At 38.5% G+C, this 25931-nt stretch overlaps 1 protein-coding gene across 11 annotated transcripts in view; it reads right to left on the bottom strand.

The window, feature by feature from the left end:
* LOC134425172 (calcium and integrin-binding family member 2-like) overlaps positions 1–25931 on the bottom strand; it is an 89856-nt gene that overhangs the window by 2554 nt on the left and 61371 nt on the right. For 9 of the 11 annotated variants that reach the window (XM_063169497.1, XM_063169494.1, XM_063169495.1 and 6 more), the window contains 4 exons: positions 17522–17556; positions 9832–9943; positions 2505–2652; positions 2221–2416 (listed from right to left, as the gene is read on the bottom strand). In XM_063169497.1, the coding sequence (XP_063025567.1) occupies positions 2221–2416; positions 2505–2652; positions 9832–9943; positions 17522–17556 (491 nt within the window). Of the gene's footprint in view, positions 1–2220; positions 2417–2504; positions 2653–9825; positions 9944–17521; positions 17557–25931 lie in introns of those variants that run through there. The other 2 variants (XM_063169496.1, XR_010029612.1) reach the window with 2 other exon arrangements.

Genomic DNA, 25931 nt, shown 5'->3' with positions numbered 1-25931 from the left:
AAAAAGTGGAGATAAGCAAAAGCAAATGAAATTGTGACTGCCTCTGGACATTGATGGGTTGGTATTTCTTCCACACATCTGCTTCAGATTTCAAATGGCCAATTTATTTTAGATGAAAGCATGTTTTTAGATCTTTTTGTAATAGTAAGAAGCTAGTTCAGTTTTCCACTGGCATAGAGCATTGGTCATCTGCTATTCAGACACCTCCTGTGCTTTGCATGCTCTGTAGTAGATTACCCAGTGAAGCTGCACAGCCCTGCCTGCCCTGTGGCTGCACACAGCCCAAGGCTATCATTTAAGACAACCATTACAGCTGAAAACTCAAAAGAAAATGAGAGGCTAGAGACAGAGCTGGAGATTAATTCACAAAGATGCAAGAAAACATTGTTTCAGTAAATGAATAGGTAACCTTTCCAAGACTGTTATGGCACAAAGAACTGGGCTTTTTGTGGTGAGAGATCAGCTACAGGAATTGCATTCTTGTCCTATGTCACAAAGTCTGTCACATGCTGGCAGGCACTGGCTCCTGCCAGAGCGTGCTTGCTTAGGTTCAATCCCAGTCAGACTTTGGTGAACCTATTGTGGCATTAAACTGCAATGAATTCCATTCCAAAAGTCAAATCTCTCTTTAGAATGCAGTATTTACCCAGTATTTTAAAAATTAGAATAAGTTCCTCAGAACAGGAAGTTCAGTATTAACAAGTATGCCAGTCTGTGATGCAGTGCACACAGCAAAAATAGAACTAAAAATGTCCTAAAAAAATAAAATACCTTTACAGAAAAAATGAACAGTAAACAACACTAAGGCAGAGGTATCAAATCTTGCATGTAAATCGGTTTGGATAAAAGTAGTCTTATGACCCTGTCACTTTCTTTTCCTGCAGCTGTTAACTCTTAAAATTAAAACAGAAACCAAACTAGAGAACCTACACATTCTCAACTCTGAGGCTTTTTTCCATTACAGTCTCATTTTCCAATATAGCTTCAAAGACACATGTTGCTGAACCATAAGAAACATCAGATCCTTCAGAGGATACTAATATTTTATTTACATATATTTCCAGCTAAGAAATTGTTTTCTTTGTACTGTTATCCCCACAGAAACTGCTTTTATATAGAAACTGCCTGGTCAGAGACTCTAAACCCATGTTTTGGTTAGGAGGTGGAAGGAGACCCTTCTATATATCACCAGGAGCTCTTAGGCTTGAGGATTTCAGAGATAAATCCCATGACCCAGCTAAACTTTCTCAGGAAATGACTGGACTGCACAGCATCCTCAGCTTGGAACTCTCAGTCAGCAGTTTGCAAGCCTCTACAACACAGCAGTAAAATCAGTCATGGCACAGGAAACTTCTGAAACTGCAGTTTCTACTGAATCTTCAGATCTGCCTTCAATTCTTCCCATTTGATCACTGTTCTCTACCAGATTTGTAGGAGTAGCACAGCCTTTTGATTGATTAAAGGAAACCCTACCTGATCCCAGCAGCATAAAGAAGCACATTTTCTTAGCTGGAAATAACTGTAAACAAAATACTAGAATACCTACTGAGCTGAGCCTCACCATACTGATGATACATGTCTTGTTCTAAAGGGGTTTCTGTTGATACACTTGACTAGTCAAGGAATACCTGAAATGTATAAAAGACATTCACATTGAATGTCTCCTCTCCAGAAGCTGATGTTTCTCAAGGTTCACTGGAATCATGTCCTCCTGCTTTATCGTTGAATGGCTTTTAACCTCTTTCCTCAGAAGTTTCATTTGTGAAAGAAATACTATTCTGTGTTCTGCAGGACACTTCACAGTTCTTCAAAAAGCACTTTCACAGCAAAGAGATCAATGTCTTTCTATGTGTACTTGTAACATGGATGCAATATTTACACACATTCCTATGCAGACAGCTGGGATCCTTGCTCTAGGCTTAATCCTTGCTATAGGCTGAATTTGAGCTCATAATGGATCAAAATATTTTCCTGAACTGCACCAAGATGAGTGGAGGAGCAGGAAAGGTGATAATTAAAAGTCATTGAGCTCTTAGTCTTAAATTAGGAGAGAACTGGAATATGCCCAGGAAAAGTAAACTGAGTTAGGTAAGAAGTCATCCCCCAGTGAGTTCTCTAGTAAAATACTTACATCTGACACTTCTTGTATTGGACTGCACAGTGATATCCTAAAACATACCTGCAAGTATGCAAGGAACTCTGTTTTTCTTAAAATAATACCTGAGAAAGTCTGGTGCCTTGGAAATCATGTTTTCAAAATCTGCAAATCCTAATTTCCCATCACCATCCATGTCAGCTTCTTCTATGACCTTCTCACAAACCAGAGTGATCTCCTCCGCTGTCAGCTCTTCCCGGGTCAGCTTATTGAGGGTTTTTTCCAAGTCTGCTTTACAAATGAAGTTATCTGTGTTAAAATCTAAACAATAGAAGAACCAAAGATCACCAAGTGTACCACTCATTTACTCCAAACACCAAAAGCACACCAGAGCCCCTCCACACAGTACCATAAATCTTAAAGGCATAGATTGCTTTCAGCTCTCGGGGAGCCATTTCACTGAGCACGGAGAACATATCCACAAAGTCATTGAAGCTCAGGCTCCCCTCTCCATCTTCTGAGAAAGATGACACAATCCTTTCTTTGAAGGGATTCTCCTGTGAAAGACACACATAGACTGGTATTTGGAAGATGGAAAAAATCTGCAGACTACTTGATAATGAATATTTAATTGCATAGTTGGCTCTTTAAAGACATCTTTTTCTCCCCAAAAATCCATCAAAAAACTTACATTTGTATGCTTTAGCAGGAAGTTTCAGCAGTCCTTGCTGCTGCATAGTACCACTTCTGGCCTTTTACTTTCACTGACACATGTCAATGTCCAACCTGTGGTTGGATTGACTATAAATTTCAGAAATTTAAATGAAATATAGTCACCAATGGAGATGATCCCGAAATCATTTCTAGCACTTTAGAATATGACAATATTCTAAAACCATAAACACACAAAACAAATGTTTTTACAGTAAAAACCCATTGTCTTTCTCAGAGCTGTACAAAACCCCAACACTAATCTGTAGCTGTATCAATAAAACTTGGAAAATCAATTCAATTTAGTTGAATATGAACAGAACACAAACATCACTTGGGCTGTGAGCAGCATCTCATTAAATCTGTGATACAGATCTCATCTGAAGCCAAGACAATGATTAACATACTGATCCATACATATGTGCAGCTGTGGTGGTGGCATATCAGGTTCACTACTTTTAATATGCATGCAGCATTTTGTTTGGCTTTTAAAGGAGCAGTACTGTGAAAGCTCAAAAGCTCAATCATATCTCCTTTTAATTTCTTTTATTTCCCTGTAAATTTAATTACCTAACAGGTATTCATAAACCATCCTATTATTTTAAATGAAATTTCAAAAACTAGCTATATTTGAGAGACAAATGACCAGAAAATGTTGTTTTTCAGTTTACTTGAATTCTTTCTTGATAATTCACACATAGAACACAAGCATCTATAGAAGGCATTTTTGGCATAACTGTGGTGACTAAAAAAGTAATGACCAGGAACAAGGCTGTTTTTATGGACAGGTGAAGTAGGGACCACAGAGCCTTAGGCTCAAATGCCAGCCCAATAAAGAAGCCAATACTAAATACAAATTCTCCTGCAGTGTTGGATGACTGAAGGAATCCACAATTGACAACGGGCCTACAGATTTCAAAGGACAGGAGATTAATGAGCTCACTGTTCAGATGAAGACAAAACCAGGGCAGATAAAACCAAATTAAATAGAATAGAAAAGAGGGATTCCTGAAAATAAAAAGCAGCCTCAAAAGCAAAAGGGTCACATCTCTCCAGAGCATGAGAATGAAAAATAACACCCCAGAGCCAGGCAGATGGCTGAGAGAAGCTCACTGTAAAAGGATATACAGTGATCACTCATGTCTTGTGAATGATGTGTAGGTACAGCAGGTGTGCATCTGTGGGTACTGCTCAAGTTAAAGTATCTCACTTAAATGCCTGGAAAAGTCCCTGGAGATATTCATGGAATACACATTTACCTGTTTGTGGGATTTACCTGTGGTTATACACATACACCTGTTTGTGGGATATGCACACATAGACATGCAAGGAGGAACAATTGGTTCTATTGTTCAAACTGCCAGTTTATAAATAAGCCAAAGTAAGATTCATTTGGGCTGAAATACATGAAAAGGCCCACTTTCTTCCTAAAAGCACACCAAAAAATAATGTGTTATATGTTTAATCACTGAGAATGCCAAACATCAGAATGGGCATCAAAACATGTTAGAAATTTATTTTTCATTTCTAAAATGCTGTATAGCTTTCTTTGGAACAAACCTGAAGAGAAGTAAGTGTCATGGTAACAGTAGTAAAACTGACATCTTAGAGGCAGCATTGGGTAACAAACCAGGAGCAGACAGATGCAAATATCCCTATCAGCAGTGACTATCAAGCCCAGGACTTTGTGCTTTAGAAAGGCTGGGGCAGGATCTCACTGACTCAATAAGCATTTTGCAGTTGCATAAGATGAGTTATTTATTTGGCATGTCAGAGGTCTTGAAAATACAGATCAATTAAGAATTAATTAAATGAACCTAAGCATACTTCTTAAGTAACTCTTTGCCAAATGGATCGCTAAAACCAAAATGAAAAATAAAATCTTTCCTCATATTGATTTCTTTCCTTTAACTTTCTCATATTATGTGTCTTCAGGCAGTATATCTGTGGCTTACACAATGGAAAGTATTAGCTTACCTTCACAGATACTTTTCACATCCTTTCTGTAATTTCATTACCTCTACTCTAAAGAGCACAGATTAGGGTTCCATCATATTTAAAGGAAGAGCCATGGGGGAAGGGAGTAAAGAGGAAAATTATATTGTTTTTTCCTAGATTGCTTTCCCATAAGCACTAATTGTTGAAAAAAATATTCCTTTTAAAACTAGAAACTTACACTTGTCTTAAAAAGCTTTTTCTGCAGTCTCATGATAAAAATGAGAGGGGAGACAGAAACAATAAAGAATCACTACAACCAAGAACCAGCTCTGCTGTTTTGCAGATTGCTGGTGTTGCTGTAGTGGCTCGAGACAATCCTAAATGTGCAATCCATCTTTGCAAGGAATGCTTCTTTTACTCAGATAATTGTGTTTCTATGCATTTAAAATCTTACACAGCATCTATTCCAACATTCAAACCTTTAACAGCTTACAATAAAACACAGCCATTAGTTTTCTAACAAACTGTTGGAGGGTTTTCTCCTGCCATTGCAGCTAAGTCACCTGTTATATTCTTCTGTCCTCTAGTTTCCATCCCAGACTCTAGGAAAGTACTCTGGTGGCCTTTTGCCTTATCTGCTTTGTAGTTTGAAGAATTAATTTCAAGCATCCAATCCTATTCCCACAGGCTGACTGCATTTTGGAGATAAGAGGTTGCAAGTGAAGTTCAAAGATAGGTCAAGTTAATTAAGTAGGAGATACAGGAGAGTCATTACAAAATGCTGCTTAATTTTTATATCCACAGAAACACAATTATGACTTTCCCTTTTGTATTTGAACATAAGTCCCCACTGACTTTAGAGAATATATTTAAAAGCACAAAGCAGTCTATTTTGCAGACTATTGCAAGTCAGAATCCTTTTGGATGCTTTAATCAGGACTTTTTTAGCAATGGGAAAAACTAGCCTTTCTCAAATTTCAGGATTATTCCAAAACAGAGGGGGAAAAATTGCTATCAGACAAACATTAATATAAAAGTAGCTAAATTGTTAATTATAAAAGCTCCATAGGAAAGACTGGTGCTTCAAAATGGAAGCATAATAAGTGCAACAGCAAATTGTCCCTGGAGCAGAAAAAAGCAAGTTTCTTTGCAGGGTTTTTTTCTTCATTTTCTTCTTCCTCAAAATCAATAACCTGGGTTTTATGTTTCTATGATTATATTAATGTCATCAAACTTCTCTGCAGTGCCTGCAGAGTACTATTTAAGAAATTCCTGCAGAAACCAAGCCTAAGACAGAGCTAAATTGGTACATTTATGTCTTAATGAAAAAGACCATTTTGTTCTGTCAGAAAGCAGAAGCATATTAAGTTCAACAATGACTCTTTACTGAAGTCACAACGACCAAAAATCCAAAGATTTAAGCTGTATACAGAATTGCTTAAATATTACAGAACTTACCAGCACCTCATGGGAAGATAAGGCATTGTGACAAGAACTGATTCCTAAATCTGACAGGGAAGTGTACAGACAAGGCTGCAGGGGAGGTGCAGGCCTGGGGTTTGATGCAGAGACAACAGCCCTTGCCTACACCACTTGATAAAGAGACTTCAGAGAAGCAATGAGAGTGGTTGGAGTAAAGTTTTGCTCCTCCAAAGGGAGTAAAACATCCCATCAAAACTAGGAACAACTAACAGAATGCAGCAAGGATGTTGAGATGAGCTGGAGGCAAAAACTGGCCAGAGCAGGGCTGGGGCTTGGGGAGATCACCCTGCCCTGGCATTACCCACTGCCCTTTACACAGAAGGCCCAGGTGTCATTGCCCAATGCACAGAAAGCTCTGAACCTGAAAACTCACTGAAATCACATCTAAAACCTCCTCCCCAGTGCAGCTTACAACAAACCTGCAAGGATCAGTGAAGTTCCTGTGTGAGCCAAAAGGCAGGAAGCAACAGACTGTAAAGTGAGTGAAACAAAACTGGTTCCCCTCCAGCAGCCCTCTGGGCCCAGCCCTGGAGGGAAGGATTGCTCTGCACTGCAGTGCCCCCAGAGAGCTCACAATCTAGCAAAGAGGCAATCTGGGATGTGGCTATGGACACCCACCACTGCTACCCACCACAGGGGGCTCTGACACCAGGTTACACTTCCCCCTGCAGCTCTGTGGCAATGACAGTGATAATGTGACCGAAATCAGTTTTAATTTGAAAAAATATCACTTTTTGCTTTCTCCCTGGTCCCACACTGAGCAGTCCATATCATGGCTACAGTCTTGCTATATTAATTACTGCCATCTCACAGGTGTCCAGATGCCCCAAAGTTAATTTATTAGACTGGTGCCTGTGTAACCAAGATGGCAAAAATTAGAGAACAGAGACTGCAATGGAACTGATGGAGTAAAGTAGCTCTGTTAACTTCACTGTAATGGTAGACCTAATCAACTGAAAGTACCTTCCCCTTCTTTATTTATTTATTTCTTGTCCCAACTTTCAACTTTTCAGAATCAGGAGTTAGTGAATAATTCATTATCAATTAAAGAGAATGACCATCAGCATTTTTTTTCCCTTGAAACACAAAACACCTGGCTCAAAGCTTTAATGCAGGAGGTAAAGATCTTTCTTTATATTAGCAGAATCTAATTTAGAAAAGTGCATTATTGATTCTATCCGTTTGTCAGAACCTGCAGTGGCATTGAGCTCAACATTGCCAGTAACTAGAAATGTAATGTGTATATGAAAAAAGCCAGGTGCATTGAAATTAGCACTAATTTTATTAGAATTCAATAGACATTTAGGTCATTTATTTCTATTTTAAGAAGTAAATGTTGTCTTTGTCTTCACCTTGATGAAAATTTACCAAAGAAAACACCATTATGATTTGTTAGGCAGTCTGATCAAGTTGCAAAGGTCAAGGATTTTTTTTCTTAGTGTATGAGCTGAAGTTAGTACCTAGATTGCTTCAAAAACAAAATCTTGAGGAAAGCCTCTCTCCCCCTCACTCCTGTCTGCACAGGTGCCCACAAGATGTTTCATGAGCAAGATGGACCCCAGTTTATAACAAAGATCCCAGGCATTTTAACATCTTTTAGTGTCAATGCTTTGAAAGAGTTCTGGAATATCACTTAGTCTCCTCCTGCTGGGATTTTACTGGAAACAAGCTCAGTAGCTATTGAAAGCACTTTTCTCTGTAAGCTCCCAGAATTCCTGAAATAAAATGAGTGGTTTGCAATCAATATTTCTAAGGTTCTTGCACAGACTTATGAGACCTGAGAGAGAATTTGTATAAAATTCAATACTGAGTTTGTCCTATTACTTTCATAAAGTCAAGTTCCATTATCTTCTAAAGCAGGGTGAGAAAGCCTCACAGACTTGTGGTGCCAGTAGATAGATTATGATCCATATATGATCCATACATGATTATGATCCATACATGGAAGCCTCTTAGGAAGTCTGCCATTACCACCTAAGTTTGCTAAGCTAGCATGATATGTTCCTGTATCTCAATCTAAATAGGACCCTGTATAAAATTTTTGGTTTGTATGTCAGCTTCAGTACCAGGCCTTCCATCTCCAAAGTTCTCATATGAGCTGTCCCTTAAGTGTTCAATCCTCTGTCACTGAAGCCAAAAAGACTCTGTGTGATCATAATTTCTCACTTCCTTTAAGCTTAGCCTTGATTTGTCACAAAGCTGTCTGGCAGTTAAAGTCTGAGGAGTCAAAGAACTGTGCCAAAGGATTCATGTTGTGCTATCAAGATCTCAGAGATGATAACATAAACCCTAAGGAATACTGATGCCATTGGAAAAAGCATAAATATATTTTGCTGAAGAAGCCCATGCTTACTGTGAAAAAGAATTCTAAATTATTTCTGAGCTTCTTCAGAAACCCAAGCTGTCCATAGGCATCTGCTAAATCAGAGTCTAAAAAATAATTGAAGGATAAAAATTTTCCCATGGTTTTCTATTGAATTAAATGCTTGCATGTGTTTAATGTTTCCATTTATATATTAAATGCTGGTTGAATACTTTTTAACACACTTTAGCAAAACATGGTTCTTGTTCAATAAATTATATTATCCCAGAATCAAACGTACAGCAAGTGTGGTATTAAAGGAACAAAGACTTCTGTAACCTTCAACTTGAAATCTAATTCAAATGTTTTTCCCTTCATGTTGACTTAGTGTTCTCTACAAGTGAATGTCTAAAGCATGGCTTCTGCTTGTAAAATACCAGATATTTGAAAAAAAATACAATGCTAAGGAAGAATTTCTAGATCATTAAAATTAAGTGGAAAGCCATCAATTACAAGGTTTTTATAGCATTGTTCCTAAAAAGCTTAATAATGCTTCATGCAACTATCAGATTGAGCACATAATTGTTTCCACATTATGGTAATTTATAGACATCAGTTGACTAGCATACATGAAAAATAGACTGTGTGACAAAACACAACATAATTCAATGAACTGTTTAAAAATAAATGCTAAGTCCACATTTGTCCCATTAAAACCATAAATTATTGAATTGTTGAACTGAGAATAAAAACAAATAGTGTCTCAATTTCTTTGCACTTATTGCCTTATACCTACTGCTTCTCTCATTTGCAGTTACATGGACTGTTTCTCCACTTCCTACCATGCAGTGTCCCCATGAAAACTCCTGATAATCAAGAAAAATAATATTTATTGTGCTTAAGTAGCTGAGAAAAAAAGGGAAAACCTTTACTTTTTATTAGCAATATTCTGCACATTGATAGCAAAATTCCTACAGACTGAGATAAGAACTTCAGATTTCCAACCAGCTCTTCATACAGAGATTCTTGTGGATACACGACTTCTGCAGGGCATATACACAAAAAAGCAAAGATTGCTAAATTTATTTCCTATTCGTTTCCTTTAACATCTACCCTAACTATCTCTGCAAGAAAGACATTCACCTGAATATTTTTCAGTTTCTGGGGCTGGTTTTGGCCTTGAACAATAACAGGAAGGGGAAGACAGCATGCCACAGCGTTTCTGGATATCAGTTTTGGAAAAAGGTCTAGCAGATGAGCTAGAGAAGTTAAGATAGAGTTTGCAAGCAGTCAAAAGTGATACCTTCAGCTCAGGCATGTTTATTATAAGCTGCATAGGTAGTTTAACATCTGGGTCCTTTGTATAGTCCATGGGCACAACGTTTGGTGCCATTTCATAGTATCGGCCGTGCAACCTGTAAACAAGCAGAAACAAACAGCCAATAATCAATTTTAAATAACCAATTCCATTCAGACAGTAATCACCTACAAATTTGTCTTGCAGCTCTAATCATTGGTTTTAGTGCACAAGTCTGAGCCCACCAAATTGCCATCTTTCTGAAAGAAAGAGAGCTTTGATGCAGCATTCAGCAGCCACGTGTTTCTGCAACTGAGCAGAGTTTCACACTGTGTGTATGTAACATTTAGGCACTGCCAGGTATGTGCACAGAAGGCTGAACCAAGGCATGTACTGTAAAATGTAATTCTTATTATATGTGGAAGTTAAGTCTTACACCTAATTCATAAGGGACAGCAAGTGCCCCTTTGTCATGTCCTATGCACTAACACAGTGTATTCTGATCTCTCAGGAGGGCATATATACTACTTGTATACATTATAAAGCTATATTTTGTGACTTTCCTTTTAACAAAAAATCCTGCTTGCTCACTAGGCATACTAACAATTACATCTAGAGATTACTGTGTTTTAACAGCAGAATATAAACAAAACAGTAATACAGGAAGAAATGCCTCAGCAACGCCTTAATTTCTCCAGCTTTACCTGCAGCAGATCCGTACCCAACTGAACTACTTCAGGTTCCTGTGTGTAAATAAACTCAAAAACTACGGTAAAATACTTCAGGTTCCTGTGTGTAAATAAACTCAAAAACTAGGGTAAAATAATCTACAGGCATCTGTTCTCTCATTATTATGATGTGCCACAAAGAACACATAAAATGAAACACAGAAACACTTTTTTTTCTGCATTGTAGGAAACTGATGTCCTTATCCCACACAGCAATACCTTGTGCCTTACCAGAAATTGGATATCCACTATCTCAGCACATTTCAGCTGCTTACCACAGCTCACCCTGACATTTCATAAATACTGTGTAATTCAAGATGCAATAGCCATTTCCCTCTCTAGCAATTGATTTCTCTGTTGTAAACAGCAGCTAAAAAGATGCTTCTAAATACAACAGAAAAAGCAACTTAAAAGCACTTGAAAAACTTAAAAGAAAACAAAACTTTCAAGTCCAATGTCCATCTACGGGTTACCTACTGTTTTAAAAGCTAGAATACTGAAATGGTGTTCTAGTCTTGAAGAAAATCAAGCACTCCTTATTGGCAAAACTTGACTGTTGTGGACAACATTCAGAAAATCAGGAGCTGATGATTCCTGCTTATTTTAACTGTCAAGATTTCCTTCTTTATTTTATCTAATATTAGACTTGTCTCTTTAAAACATGTAATATCAATGCAAAGTAAACCTGCCGCATCTTGCTGACAGAATTCACTATCCTGTCCACAGAAATTGCAATCTATTTATACTGAAGTTCAGCCATACCTTTTGGCAGCTGAAAGAAGGCTACTGCTCACAACTTTAGACTGACAGAAATGTCTGGAAGGCAGGTGCTGGACACAGAACCATGCAGGTAACTAACTGCAGATTTGAGGGTAGCTCTCATATCCTGTTTTCCTCCCAGCTAACTCTGCTGTTAATTCACCAAATCAGTCAAAGATCTGTGGATGTAAGAGCTTTCTATCTGAGTGGATTTCACACTAAAGCATCCAAATGAGTCTGTAGGAAGTGGCTCTGATCTAACTCCTGCAAACAGCTGCCCATCAATCAATGAAAACCAAAAGTGCTGTGTTCAGAAAAAAGCCCACAACATAGTTTTGTCCCCACAGCCTACTTTTGATTGATGATAACTTTGATTTTACTACTTTGGGTCTTTTACATGGAAAAAGGTAGGTCAGAGTCCGTTCCCACTTCTCAAGGGTGAAGCATCCTAGAGTCAGCAAGGATGATGCTGTGGGAATTTGCTGGATATAGTTTGGGATGTCTCTTACAACAGAGCCTCCTGCTCTACCTGAATAGATTGAAAAAAATAGATTTCTAAGCTTACACCCTTCAGCAACCATTTAAATTCACTAGTGAATTTGGGAGGGAGTCAGACTGTAGCCAAGGTCACCAGTGGGTGTGTTAAAACACAGAGCAGCCCTTCCTTGGCCTGGTGTACATTCATCTCCAGCATTAAATGTAGTGACAACACATTACAGCTGGCTGAGCTGTCCTTTTAACAGGAACTCTGCACTGAAGGAGTGCTGAAGACAAAGGATAAAAGCTTGCAATGGCTCATTGATTAGAAATAAGGACAGGCTTTAAAGTGGCCTTTAGAAATGAATAAACATCTTCCTGGTTTGGGTCCCACAGCAACACTCACCTGATTTATGCTGTAAGGGGGAAACATTTTTATTCAGCAATATATATCCTATTTATTCCTGAGTAAAAGGGATGCATTCAAAGACACGTACATTGCACTCAATACCATCTCAAGGAGTAAATTCTAGATTGCTCGGCATTGTTCTGCACTGTCAGAAAAAAAATAGCAAATGGCTTAACTAGAGCAATGAAAGCAGGCAGTGAGTGCTGATGTCCCACCATGGGCTCCCAGGAGCCATGGCATGACCTGACTGTACACTTGTACAGGATGGAACAACGTGTGCTGGCAGCAAGACCACAAGTGCACAGCTGCTGTTCAGTTGTACTTTTGGTTATTCACCACAATCAGAGCTATAGGCTCCTGTCCAGATATTAGAGCTGAATGGAAGAGCTGGAGAGGAACTTTGTGTAATTCACAGAGAATTCACCACTCCAGAGACCAGCAGGAGAATTGACAAGTCAACATAAAGCCCTGGAAAGAGGCAGGTCTCATCAATCAGCCCTTCCAAGCACCTGAGATGGCTGGAAGTAAAAGAAGCAGCAGCACTGAAGATGAGACTGCACAGAATGCAGGACAGAATGCACTGATGGGAACTGATTTACAGCCCTTGCTACAGAGGCTGCAGCCCGGTACTGATGCAAATCAGTGAACTGCACATGCTCTCTTGTCCTGCAGTCCTTTAATGGACAGCTGGGGAACAGAGCCAGACAGACCAAAACCTACAGGTCTGCCACACAGGGAGAAAAAGTTGCTACAGCTCAAAAAGAAGGAGGTTCTTTAATCTGGGGCCTCTGTGGTAACTGATATAGCACTTGGAGGGTCTCAGATTTATGCCATACTTGCACAAACTGTTTTTGCAACAATAAATGTTAAATGTTACACATGGTAATGGAGGCATAAATCCCTGTGCTGCACCAATTCCTCAGTGAATTATTGCTTCCAAAGAATGCAAGAGGTTAGAACAGTCTATTAGAGAACGTGGTCTACCATGTGAAGCTGAGACCAAAATGACAGGAAACATGATACAAGGAAATTCAGTCAGAAACTGAAACCACAACTCACTGAATTGCCACAGTTTGACAAACAGGTAAAGAACAAAGGACAGTGAGAAACACAAGCAGAAAGAGTTGAAAGTTGAAGGAATTCTGTTATGATATGCCTTTGCCCTTTTATGATTTCCAGTTGAAGTTATTTTCATTGTATCAATAAAATACTATAACTGGGCACTGAAATAATTTATAAAAAGGCAGCATAATAAGATGAGAAAAAGTGGATAGATGAGTCTTCTGCTAGTTTTAAGTTAGCAAGTATTTATTCGTTTTTGCAATGCAAAATGAAGCAGCACAAATTCATTTAAGAGAATACTACAAAAATATCCTCCCAAGTAATCTACAGTAAAATTACAAAGAAATTGTGAGAAATGTTTTTGGCAGACAATCTATAATACATTTATTCTAAATCTAGTTATAGTTATGAAAACTCTGACTTCCAATATATGTACCCTACTGTTCCCAGACCTACATGATGCATAGTGAGTACAGATAAGAACACTTCATAATGTTTTTCCTTCGTTGAATTGGCACTCAAACCCCTGCTCACAGGCATCTTTCTGCTGGTGATTCCAAGAATCACAGAGTGACTGAGATTGCCAGGAACTCCTGAGATGAACTGGTGCAACCTCCTGCCCAGCAAGGGCAGCTGGAGCAGGCTGCCACACTCAGATGGCTTTTGAGTATCTGCAAGGCTGGAGATCCCAAACCTTGGCTGGGCAGCCTGTTCCAGTGCTTGGTCACCCTCATAGTGCTTTCCTGTGTTCAGGCAGAACCTCCTGTGTTTCTGTCTGTAGCCAGTGCCCCTTTTCCTGGCATGGGCCTCTGTGTCCTTTGCAGCCTCCAGATCTCAGCTCTCTCAGCCTTTCCTCCTAGGAGAGTCCTCAGTTCCCTATCCATCTCAATGGCCCTTTGCCAGATGCTGCAGCAGCTGTACTGGGGAGCCCAGAACTGGAACATATCTGACTCCATGCAGATCAACACTGACAGGGATTCTCTCCTCTCAATCTGGCTTAAACATAATACAGGAAAAGTTTATGGTATGGAAATACAGCGACTGCCTAAAATCCTTTTTTTTTTTCTTTTTCATTCAGAGGATTCAGAAACATTTTTAACAACAAGAATGGTAACGCAATTATCAAGAAGATCAACAGTAGCCTCAGGATATATGTTCTTTGTGTGTATAGTTTCTTGCGTATAACTCAGGAAGATTCCTAAGGATATAGAGCTACTAATTTCATTCTTTTGGCTGATGTTTTTTCCTCCAAAGCTGACAATAGGGCAATTCCCCTTTCTACATACAAAATTTCAAACTCTTTAAAAGAAAAACAGGAGTTGTTTTCTAACTCCTCCCTCCTTTGTGTAGCAACTTGCTCCACAGCAAGCTGCCTCCCAAGCAGTTTGCTGCATTTGCTCCCTTATAAGGAAGCTTTCCAGACACTTGAAGGAGCCACTGCTTAATTCTCTAGCAGATTGCAGATTTAAAATCCAACATTCAGCTGGATTGGCTAGTAGGGTCCTGTCACCTCCCGTTTCACTCATCAAGAACATACCATGAAACAGGCAGAGAGGGCAACAGAAGAACTATTTTTCTTCTACCAGAAGTTTCAAAGGTTTGCTGATATCCCAAATGGTGCCCAGCTTGGTCATTTAGTGCCATATTCCCCTGGCAGTCTAACTAGGTTAAGTCACTCGCAGGTAATACAATTTGAATTGACAACTTTTGTGCTTTTTGGCTAGGAGAGACATCCAAAACCACCTGCATCTGAGTGCTTGTTTGGGTGCCAAACTGTACCAGTCTACAGGGGGAAGCAGAAACAGATGGGCTGATGAACAGTTAAGCATTATTGATAGAGTGAAAGCTTGTCTGCCAGAAAATCAGATTTGTAAAAGTGACTAAGAGAAATAATGCCTTATGAGAGACAACTCAACCATTTGTTCCCATTTACAATCACAAGAGAGGCACATTATACAGATTCATTGCTGTAACTACAGTGGTTTTTCCTACTTTTCTTCACATAATTTTTTTCTTTTTTATTCCTGTTCCTCTCTACAGGATGTTTTCCAGGATAAAAAATCTTTTTTAAATCGTGATGCCCAAAACTGGCCAGCCTATTCCTACTGAGGTCACAGTACTGCTAACTGGAATTCTCCATTTTATAAACACTGCTGAGGCTAATGCATTTTAGAAATGCATTTCTCTTTTTTTGCAAGAGTATTGTGGGGCTGGTGTTGTTAAAATGCTGCTCACTTTGCTCAGATCACTAACCCCCCAGCCCATTATTTTGATACACTCCATTCTGCACTTCCAATTTTTTTCTCAGTTCTTAGGACTTGAGTGTGTGAATTTTCTTTTGCTCACTTTGACTCCAGTAATTTCTCTAACACACTCAGTACTGTTGAAAAAGCTCATCTCAATCTTCATAGCATCTGCAACTCACTTCACCTCAATGTTTCTTACCATTCTCACCAATTTTCTATGTTCAGGAGTATTTTGACCAAGAGTTCAGTGCACTTACACAAGTAGAAAAGACCTACTACAAACTGGAATATGTAGAATTCTTTACCAAAAGAAAGACACGTTGCAACGTCTCTTTTTCTCTGACTTACAAAAGCAGAAACTCACAGAAAGATTTGCTTTTAACAAATCCACAGTGGCTGCCTCTGAGCATGTATTAAGTTCCAGGCTCTTACAGATTGATTGTCTACCAGTGTGTTCTGGCATCTCTCCATGCAGAAAAGTTGTGTCCTGAAGCTACACACATTGGTCTGAATTTCCACATTCTCCATAAGAAAACTGGGGGATGTTTTCAAAGCCCTAATACCACCAAAGCAACCAGTAAAAGCTCTAAAAATTTGTCAGCTGTCCTATTAATATTTTAGATAATGTTTTGAGTCAGTGATAACATAAATGTGTCTACAATAACCAACATTCTTTAATATGTCCTTGCCCTGGGCCCATGACTGAATGCTCATAGCTGTGATCAACACTTCCAAAAATTAATCATCTTTAACCAAGACTTAGGAGTGTATTTAGGTTTTCTGGTGATAAACAGCTATCAAACACCAATAGTGAGCTATGGTTTCTATTTTTCTCTTTCACCAGACACACTTGCCTCTGCTGCAGTCTTACCTTATATTTTTTCCTATATTCATTTTCAGCATTTTGTGTTAAACTTTTCTTCACTTATTAATTTAAATTTTTCTATTTTTCTAATAATTTGCACATTATTCACACTCAGATTACTAATCAAAAAATGTGTCTTCAACCCCTCTGACCACAGCCTGTATTTATGTTGACTTGAGCTGCTGTTGACACCAAAGCCTTGCACTCTAAAGTCAGTATGCAAGTCAATCTAACAGCTTACTGGTAGGGAAATGCTCTCTTCATTCTCAGTTGCATTTGCCTGCTGTGGCTCTCATGCCAGCTTTTGCACTCATCTGATCCTTCAGAGAGCTGATTCAGCTTATTAAACCAGCAGAAAATAGATTTACTGTTGTTTGGGGTTTTGATGGGCTACTTTCCCTGTAGGGACAGATAAAAACACTTAGCCCATTTCACCTAATTGCACTCTCACGCTGGTTTACATCAGTTTATAGCAACCTAAATTGAAGGTGCCACATTCATTCCTTCATCCCCCACCTACACAACAGTCATTAACAGCCATGGAAATGGATGGTGAGACAGACAGGGCTTTCTTTTTTTATCTTTTTGTAAGGTTGCTCCTTGTTGGATCATCTCACTGAAGTTGGCAGCTGCACAAGAAATTCAGTTCAGCCTCAAGAGGACTCACCCTGCATTTCCTCCATATCAGCCTGTGAGCATCCTGTGAGCAGGGTAAATGAGTGCCCAGCAGTACCTGGCTGCCCCTTCACTGAGACAGGGAGATGCTAAATCAGTAAGTGCTAATCAACCAGGGAGTTATAACCCATTTTATTCCTGCTCATTAAAACTTCACTTCATAAATGTAGAAACACCTCTGGATTCTACACTGACTGCAGGACGTGTCCTCGCTGGTATCACTGAGCAGAAAAGCAGCAAATCCCTTTCATACAAGTCACTGGCTCAACCTAAAATAGTCTATGATACACTTTAAGCTAATCACCACCTTATGACAATTATACATTATAAGTGCACCATAAATCCAATCCTACTCTATTCTTTACAATTAATTCCTGCAGAATAACTGGCTTTATCTGGTTTCCTCACAAGTCAGATAAAAAGATTCAGCCCCTTCCACATGGATCACAAAGGAGAAATTTAAGAGTTTACTTACCGAAGGATTTCCTTCCGAGTGAAGAACGTGCAGTCCTGTTAAAGAAACAAAATATGTCATTGTGCTACAGAAATATTGAAAACAACTGCAAAGAGTTATTTCTCAACCTTTTGGAAGGAAACTCAGATCTGACAGGGACACATTAAAGATGCCATTTGGGTGCCATCTACATTTGATTCAGAAAGCAATATACACTATAAAATAGCAGAAATATTTCAAGGATAGGCCTATCAGTAAAAAGAAAGATATTGATAATGTGATAGTTCAGGAGGAAAAACCAGTTTGTGAGATACTTCTCCAATGTGGAATGACCAGACCAGAAACAAAATTAAATCTAAAATAGAAGGTATATGCCAAAAGTATTAATTAAAAGAATATGGAAAACTACAAACAACAATCTGTTGTGGATGACAAAAACTGTCTTCTTACTTTAAGTATCCCCCTGCTGGAGACAACTGGAGACAATTATTTATTTTAATAATAAAATGATGTGGTTATTTATTAGTTATTAACCCTTTTTCCTAACAATCAGTTTGCACTGTGGTCACTTTGCTGAAGGCTGCAAACTCCTCTCTTTTAGGAGCATGGATTAATGGATAGCCCTTGCCCCGAACAGCAGCAAACCATTCAGCTCTCCCTGTGCTATCACAGAACTAGAAATAACTAACATGCAAAAGTAGAGCTTGCTGGACTTGAGAGAAGAGCATACAAACATTCACTTACTTTCTAAATGGCTCTGTGATGTGACTAAATTGACATTGGCTTAATTAACTTAATGAACATCTCTTTTATACTAGAATTCAACACTTCACCAAAGAACCAGAATATGAGCAGTGGCAGAGTTTGCATTTCGTGCCTTTCTACTTCAGTCACAAAAAACCCCATATAATTTCAGGTGCTGTGAGAAAACAGTAATCAGTCCCATCCCATTCAAAAACAATCCCTTAATCTCCACTCTTATCTAGTATGTATTTAATGGAAATTCTGCCTGCATCCAAGACTAGTAACACTAGTAGTAATGAAATATTTGATAATCAGTTGAGAACATCATTCATCGATTTAGAGAATATGTAACTTGATCTTCAAGCCAGCTCCTGAGGGTGTATATACAGGGGGCAGCCACCAACACAGAAAATTCTTCCTGATTACCCACCTCTCTCACAGGCCCATGTGATGTGGCAAGGCCTTTGCCTAACCATTCAGATCTTTGTAATTGCCCCCCTTTAATGGAAAGATATTTAGAATATATCACTGTTTAAAATCAGCTTGTGTCAAGACAACACTATCAGACTTGGTAAGTCATCCTTAAAGGGTACATACAAGTACTTTGCCTCTACAAGTCCTGCTCTTCGGTCAACCAGTGAAAAAGTATTTCTTTCTCAAGATGAGACTCATTGGGGCTAAATGCCTGCTTCTTCCAAGGAGGGGAGAAGCAAAGGATCCCTGGCTGGCAGAAGCGAAGAGCCCGTCTCGGGTGTCCAGGAACGCGATCGGCCCGCAGGTATCAATTATTGAGCTGCCTTGCTCTCCTCCATGCAAAGTGCCCAGAGCAGCAGCTCTTCCTTCAGTGGATTGAGCAGCTACAAAGCCCAGGAGGAAGCACCTTGGGAGCTGCTGTTACTGATGTTACATTGTCTGCAACTGCACAAAGTGACATTGGAGCCAGCTGGTCAAGTCTTCCTTAACTCCACACAATCAACACAGTCAAACTGTCACTTAAAGGTGCTTCATTTACTAAGAAAGGGCAGGTGTAATCTCACAAATAACTGCAATGCCCTCAGCAGCAATCATCTGTAATTATACAGGCTGGGGAAAACAGCAGCCACTTAACTAGAGAGCTGACAGGAAAGCAATGTACAAATGGAGACAAAGATTAAAAGGAAAAGTTATCTTTACCTTGCAAAAGTCCTGCAAAAACGCTATTGGAAGACAAACTAGGTCAGATAATGAACCATTTTTGCTGCCAGTCCACACATTTTTTATATTTTATTCTGAGTTTCATCATGATGCTGACAATAAACACTGCTGCCTGCCTGGTTTTTGATCGACAAGTTTTTTACTAATGTAACCTAAACCTAAATCCCCAGAGGTTTTGCTACTGAAAACCTCTATAGCAGAAGCAGTTGCAACTATCTATCTGACCACTGTTACTGACAGCTCTATTTCAATTACACCTGCCAATTGCATGGAATTGTCAGGGATGAAGGTTGCCAAAAAATTTTAAGAATGGTCTCACTGTTAAGAGAGAGCTTAAAACTACAAACTCACTGTGACCTGGCCTAAACTCTTGATCCAGCCAGATGATAGCAGCTATGAAACAGTTCACCATAAAAAAGCCTGGCTGGTGTCAAACAGCAAGTGCAAAACCACAGCTCTGACAGGGAAGTCCAGCCATGCCTCTTGCTTCCCCCACCATTTATTTCTGCCTGTTCCTTTGTGCAGACTTCACCTTGATGAACAGAATAACTGCAGCAGAGAACTCTGAAGGAAGGAACTAATGTGTTTGTAAATGAACCTAGCAATAATGGACACACTTTCAGCTTGGATCATTTCCTTTTAGTGACTTAGAATGTAGTGTTGGCAGTGCTGGTACAAGAGACAAAGGTGAAACAAGTATCTATTGATGGTAGGAAAGGGGTGCAGGACTGAGTTAATTTTCCTTTTTTTTTGAAATCACAGCCCTCAGTTGGATTAAAATCATGATGGAAAAAAGGTCTAAATAACATAATTACATTTTATAGTTGCTGGAACTTCAGCAATTTAATTCCAATTTAATTAAAGACTTTTGGCCAAAGAAACACGGAGGTGAATCATCCAATTTTCTTTGTCTACTTCATTCATACAGAAAAATACATAATGAAGGACAAGAAATAGTAAATTAACATGTTAAATTCACTCTCTCATAAGGAAAGGTGAAGTTGGCTCTGGAAAGCATTTGTCATTTATGCACATGATAACTTTGATTTTCCTGCAAGCCAGAGATATCACAGAACACATTTGCTATTTTGTGGATTATATTTGAGTTTACCAAGAGCACAAAAAGCAACCTGTCTGTTCTGTCTGGACACTAAGATGTCTGGGAGTCCTGCTAGAAAAGCAGAAACTGAATACAAAACAAATATTACCAGAGTTTTCATAATTCTTATCAGTTCAGCATTATGGCAAGAATTGATCCTGGGAATTATTGCCTTTATTTCTAGTGCTATACAATGGCCTGAAAAACTTCTGCTAACAGGCCCTCAGGGGCTTTAGCTTCTTGAGAACAGAGGCTGTGCCTTGACAGCTCACTTATTGCAGCCCCTGAGAACAAACATGCACCTTTTCCAAGATCAACTCTCCTGCTCAGTCTGCCCTCATGCCCTTAATAATCCATTAAATTACAAGTCCAACATGGGATCACTGATGGTTGTTTGGAGGTAAGATACCACTAAAACAAATCTGCAATTATCTACATAACATCTTGTAACAATGTGAATAAAACCAAGCAAACAGAAAAGACATTTCCCATTGATTTCCAGGAGATCATGATCTTGTATAATGGGACTTGATTCTCAAATTTAGCATTTAGATGGCTTAACTACTTCTTAAAATACTTTGCAGATAGAAGGGGCAGACAGCTGGTGCATTTAGGTTCCATGGGTAGCTTGGCTCATGGCTGGTAATTGGACTCAGCATTGCTTGTTCACAGAATATCACAGAATATCACAGAATATCACAGAATATCACAGAATATCACAGAATATCACAGAATATCACAGAATATCACAGAATATCACAGAATATCACGGTTGGAAGAGACCTTTAAGCTCATCAAGTCCAACCCATGTTCTAACACCTCGACTAGATCATGGCACCAAGTGCCACATCCAGTCTTTTGTTAAGTGCAGTTAACAGTCTCTGCTCTTAAAACTTAATTTTTATAGCAGAGCAGCATGCACATGCTGTTAGTTTAATTCCTTTATTTCCTATGTCAGATGAATGCAGATTTATGACAGAACAGCCTGAAATATGGGGGTCCAACACCTTGTCCAATCATCTGCAGGATTTGACTGCAAACTCCTTGGTTGGTTCTGCTTTGTACTGAGTTCTACAGTGATTTGAACAAAGCAAAAAAGGAGAGAGAGATGCTCTGACAATGCTGCTGCTGAACTGTCTGCAGAGTGTCCATCCAGCACAGCAGGAGGTGTGGCTCCACTCAGCCCATGCCAGTTCCTGAGAGCAGCACCCAGCTTGTGAATGGCAACAGAGCCCAGTGAATGGGAGGTTACCAATCACCACTCCCAGAAACAAGCACTGTGCATAAAGTACAGCTCTGGAACAAAGCTAACTTCATGGCAGTATGCAAAACACCCCTCTACAGAACAAAAACTGGAGAAATGAACAACAGAATGGAAGAATAGACATACACAAATATGCTGTGAAACAGTATTTCTGAAAGTCATTAAATGCATATTTCTCTTCTAAGAAAACACATATATATTCTGCTTTGTATATGTATAGTTTCATAAGGTCAGGTTTACTTTGATCCTGGAACACCTTAATTGGAAACTTTTATAAATACAAAAATAATATTAATCAGTCTTATAAAATCACTGCAAATTAAAAAAACCCAGCTTCAAAGACAATGCAGATGCTGTAAACTATAGCTATCTGAGAGAGCAGCTCTTAAAAAATGCTAGCTATTAGATGCTGCAGCACCTTAAAGGGGAATAGTTAAAGCAAATTACTTCAGAGGTTTCATTTTTAAAATTGCAAATGACATTTTGTATTGTGCCAAAGTACAAAATGTGTGTAAGAGCATTTAATCAAAACACCATCAAAATATCATCCTGTGAAGCAACCAATCAAGAATCTGGTACCAGACAGAAGCAAATGAACTCTTACGTAAGATCAATTATTAACTCTGTTCTAGCAATGTTTTACAAATGCAATACTTTTGTTCTACATTCCACATGACTAAGACTAGCTTGGAGTTGTGCAAGACTGAGTCTGCCACATATTTATGTATTTTCATCACTGTTAGTGTATAAAGAGTTAACAGAGCCAATGAGTTAAAAATGCTGTTTGCATCAGAGCACCAATGAAAATTTAACCACACAGCTCATCCTTACTTGTCATCATATATATTCACAATTACACTCAAACCAACCCAAACACCCACTGAGTTTCAGAAGGAAAAAAATCTGCATTTGTAAGAACCTGTTTACATATTCATATGGCAACAGGGGAGTAAAAACAAGTCAGACATTAGCAAGGACTGAAAAAAAGCAAACTGCCAACAAAAGTAATTTTGCTCAATCTACAGATGCACCAAATGGTAACATGAAACAAGAACCTGACAAAAGATATTTTCACTGAAAACTTTATGCTACTTTTACTTGCACAATAACAGCAATACTGTATCAAATGAAAAATATTTTTTACAGAAGATCATGGGGAACCTATGAATGCACTTCTTGTATTCTTGTAAAGGATTAAATTTCCAAGACCCTGGACAAAGTCTGGATGGCTTTTGAAAAGACAGCTTGATGAACCTGTTTTACTTTACAAATGGTGTTTCTTGACAGATCATAACATAACTTGTTTAATCTGGTTTTGATTAATGCTCATGAAATATAGTTGAATTGCACTTTGACATCAATTTTGATAAAAGGAAAAAGTGAGCTCTGTAATAGAGAAATTCTTGTGTAAAAGAAGAAAGTCATTACCTCATTGTACTATATTGTATTGCAGTATTGCCTATAAGACTGCCAGGGTAAACATCAGTTTGTTTTGAGACTGCATTAAATAATGCAGAGTAAACAATACCATTAATGAACAAATACAAATGGCTTGCAATAAAACCAGTAATATGCTTTATAATCTCTAGGTTCTAGAAGGGAAATAAAACAAACAAACAAAAGGATCACTGAAGTTGTACTGAATTCAGATCTCTTGATTCAAGTAATCCCAAAAAAGGAAATGAGATTGGCTGAACAGTGCAGGAGTTTGTCCACAACCCAAGTACAGTTTCTCTGCATTTCCTACCCAATACAATTGTTTTACAGTTAGAAATGCTGTGCATCGAGGTGAATAAATGGCTCCGAATGAATTAATAAGTTGCTTTACAGCATACTTGTATTTTCCATTGCTTCAAGCATCTGTACACACTCAAAACACCCTAAAATTTCAAAAAAGTTAATTTTCTTTTCTCAATATGAGACTTGACCTCCAAAATCTGTAGGCAGCTTTTAAAATCTTAATTTTTAAATGTTCTTTTATTGCAATGAAACCCATCTTTCTTGCCTATCAATACTTACCTTCTCCCTCATGAGACCTTGGTTAGATTTCACATTTTCTGTATTAAAAAAGGGCATAAGAATCATAAATTCCCAGTAAAATTCCTTTTCTTCGAAGGCCAGTATTTTAAATGATGTGAATCTCTATGAGCAACCCAGTGCTACCAAAAGCCTAATTTGCAAAATATTTCACCAATCTTCTGAAAATGTAAAGAGCTGCCAACAAGAACACTCATAATAACAGGTGATGTGATCTTAATAGCAGGTGTTAGGACAAGGTGTTAGCCTGGAAAGCTGAAAATTTATTTTCTTTACTTTGCCTCTACCTACTTGAATTTAAAAAACAAGCAAATCTGAATGGTTTAGTATTAGCAAGTTCTATCACAGGTTTCTTGTACAAAGAGTTTCAGCTGGCTACCAAACTTAATGAAGAGCATTTAAAAGTTGTCCATTGAAAACACTGAGGTGTATATACCCTGTGGGTGACCACATATACAATTCTTTAATTAAAGTCAAAAGTTCTGCTAACAACTGGCTTTCAATATGACAATTTACATGCAAAAAAGGGCATATATAGGCTTTTCAGAAAATTTTAGATAAATCAAACTATTTGATTTCTTTTATTTCATTAATATCACACTAATGACCTGAGATTTATGTATGCCAGCTTTTCAAGCAGGTGCTTTTTCTGCAGCTTAATCTTCTGTCTCTAAAGCCAAAGCCACTTGTGCAGATTTTACCATACTTTAGGCACAGAAACTTCTCACTTTTTCACCTCATAGCATATTTTATAGAACAAGCACATAAAACACAATGATTTTTTTTTAAATTATAAAAATTTTCCACCTGAAACAATATTAGGTGCTATAAGCTCAAAGCAATTTGTACAAAAGACAGAAATAATATAAGGGACAACCAGATAATACAATGTCCAGAAACAGATTTCAATAAGGAAATTATAAGGCTAACCATGAGGTGAGTGAGGTTTTGAACAGTCTACCAATAGAAACTGTGAGGAAGTAAAAAAAAAAGAACAACCATGATAAATTTTACAAAAAAGATTGACACTTTTGCTTCTGAATGCTGATACTATGAACACTGTACTACTGTTCATAGTATCACTGGACCACTGTTGTAAGGAGTACAGAACTAACTCACAGACACATAAATTCACAAGAAACTGCTTTAGGGGAAAAAAAAAGACTCAATGATCAATTTATAAAAGCAATTTATATGTAGATGCCTTCCTGGTCACTGGGGTACAGATGTGCACAACAGACTGTTGCAAAGTGGACTGTGGTACACAGTGTTTTACTTTGGCCCATGGTTTAGAGGCCCTGGTAACTCAGCTGCTGGCTCAACACATGAAAAACCTGCACTAAAAAAATTATGGAAACATGGCCCCCTTCTTCCTTTTTCTATTCTGAAGAAATTCCACAAATGAGAAGATGGCAGGTAAGATGGCAAATTCCAAGCCAAGCAGCTCCAGGTACAAAGTGCTGTCTCCCCCAGGATGGTGTGGAGAGACAAGAGCTCTCTGTGTGGGTGGCTCCAGCAGTCAGCCCAGGATCTTTTTGTTTCAAAGACGAGAGAGAGATGCAAAACTAATAAATCAGAGGCAAATCACCATCAAAATTATGTCTTTATCTGATTCTTCACAGCATGAAGCTAATACTCCTTCCTGACAAATTCTGCAGGCCAGTTATTGTCCTGAAACCCATTATTTTATGGTACTTGCCAAACATAGTCAAAAACTGTCTAGCTCTACACTAATGAACTGCAAGTCTGCCTGTAACAGAGAAATCCCAAAGGCGACTCAATCCACTGGGCCAAACTCCTGCCAGGCTTTGAGATCAATTACCCAGCATTATGAAAGGCAGGGGCTGCAAAAGCCATTAGAGAGAGGCAATTTCTACATGAAGAGCACTGAATTAGGGATGACATTTCAGCTCTTGCATTTGCCAGTTTATGTCAAGAGGATAACATTAATTACATTTGGATTTTGTTTTGTTTCACTGCAGTTGTGCTCTGCTTTGTGTTCACTTCTATTGTTAGTAGGGAGACTGGTGCTTCACAGATCTTTGATTTCTCTCTCCCCTCTCCAGCAGGGATGCGAAAAAGCTTTTTTGGAT

The sequence above is a fragment of the Melospiza melodia genome, chromosome 15, assembly GCF_035770615.1.
Source record: "Melospiza melodia melodia isolate bMelMel2 chromosome 15, bMelMel2.pri, whole genome shotgun sequence".
NCBI lineage: Eukaryota > Metazoa > Chordata > Aves > Passeriformes > Passerellidae > Melospiza > Melospiza melodia.
This window is presented reverse-complemented; position numbering and strand designations above follow the sequence as displayed.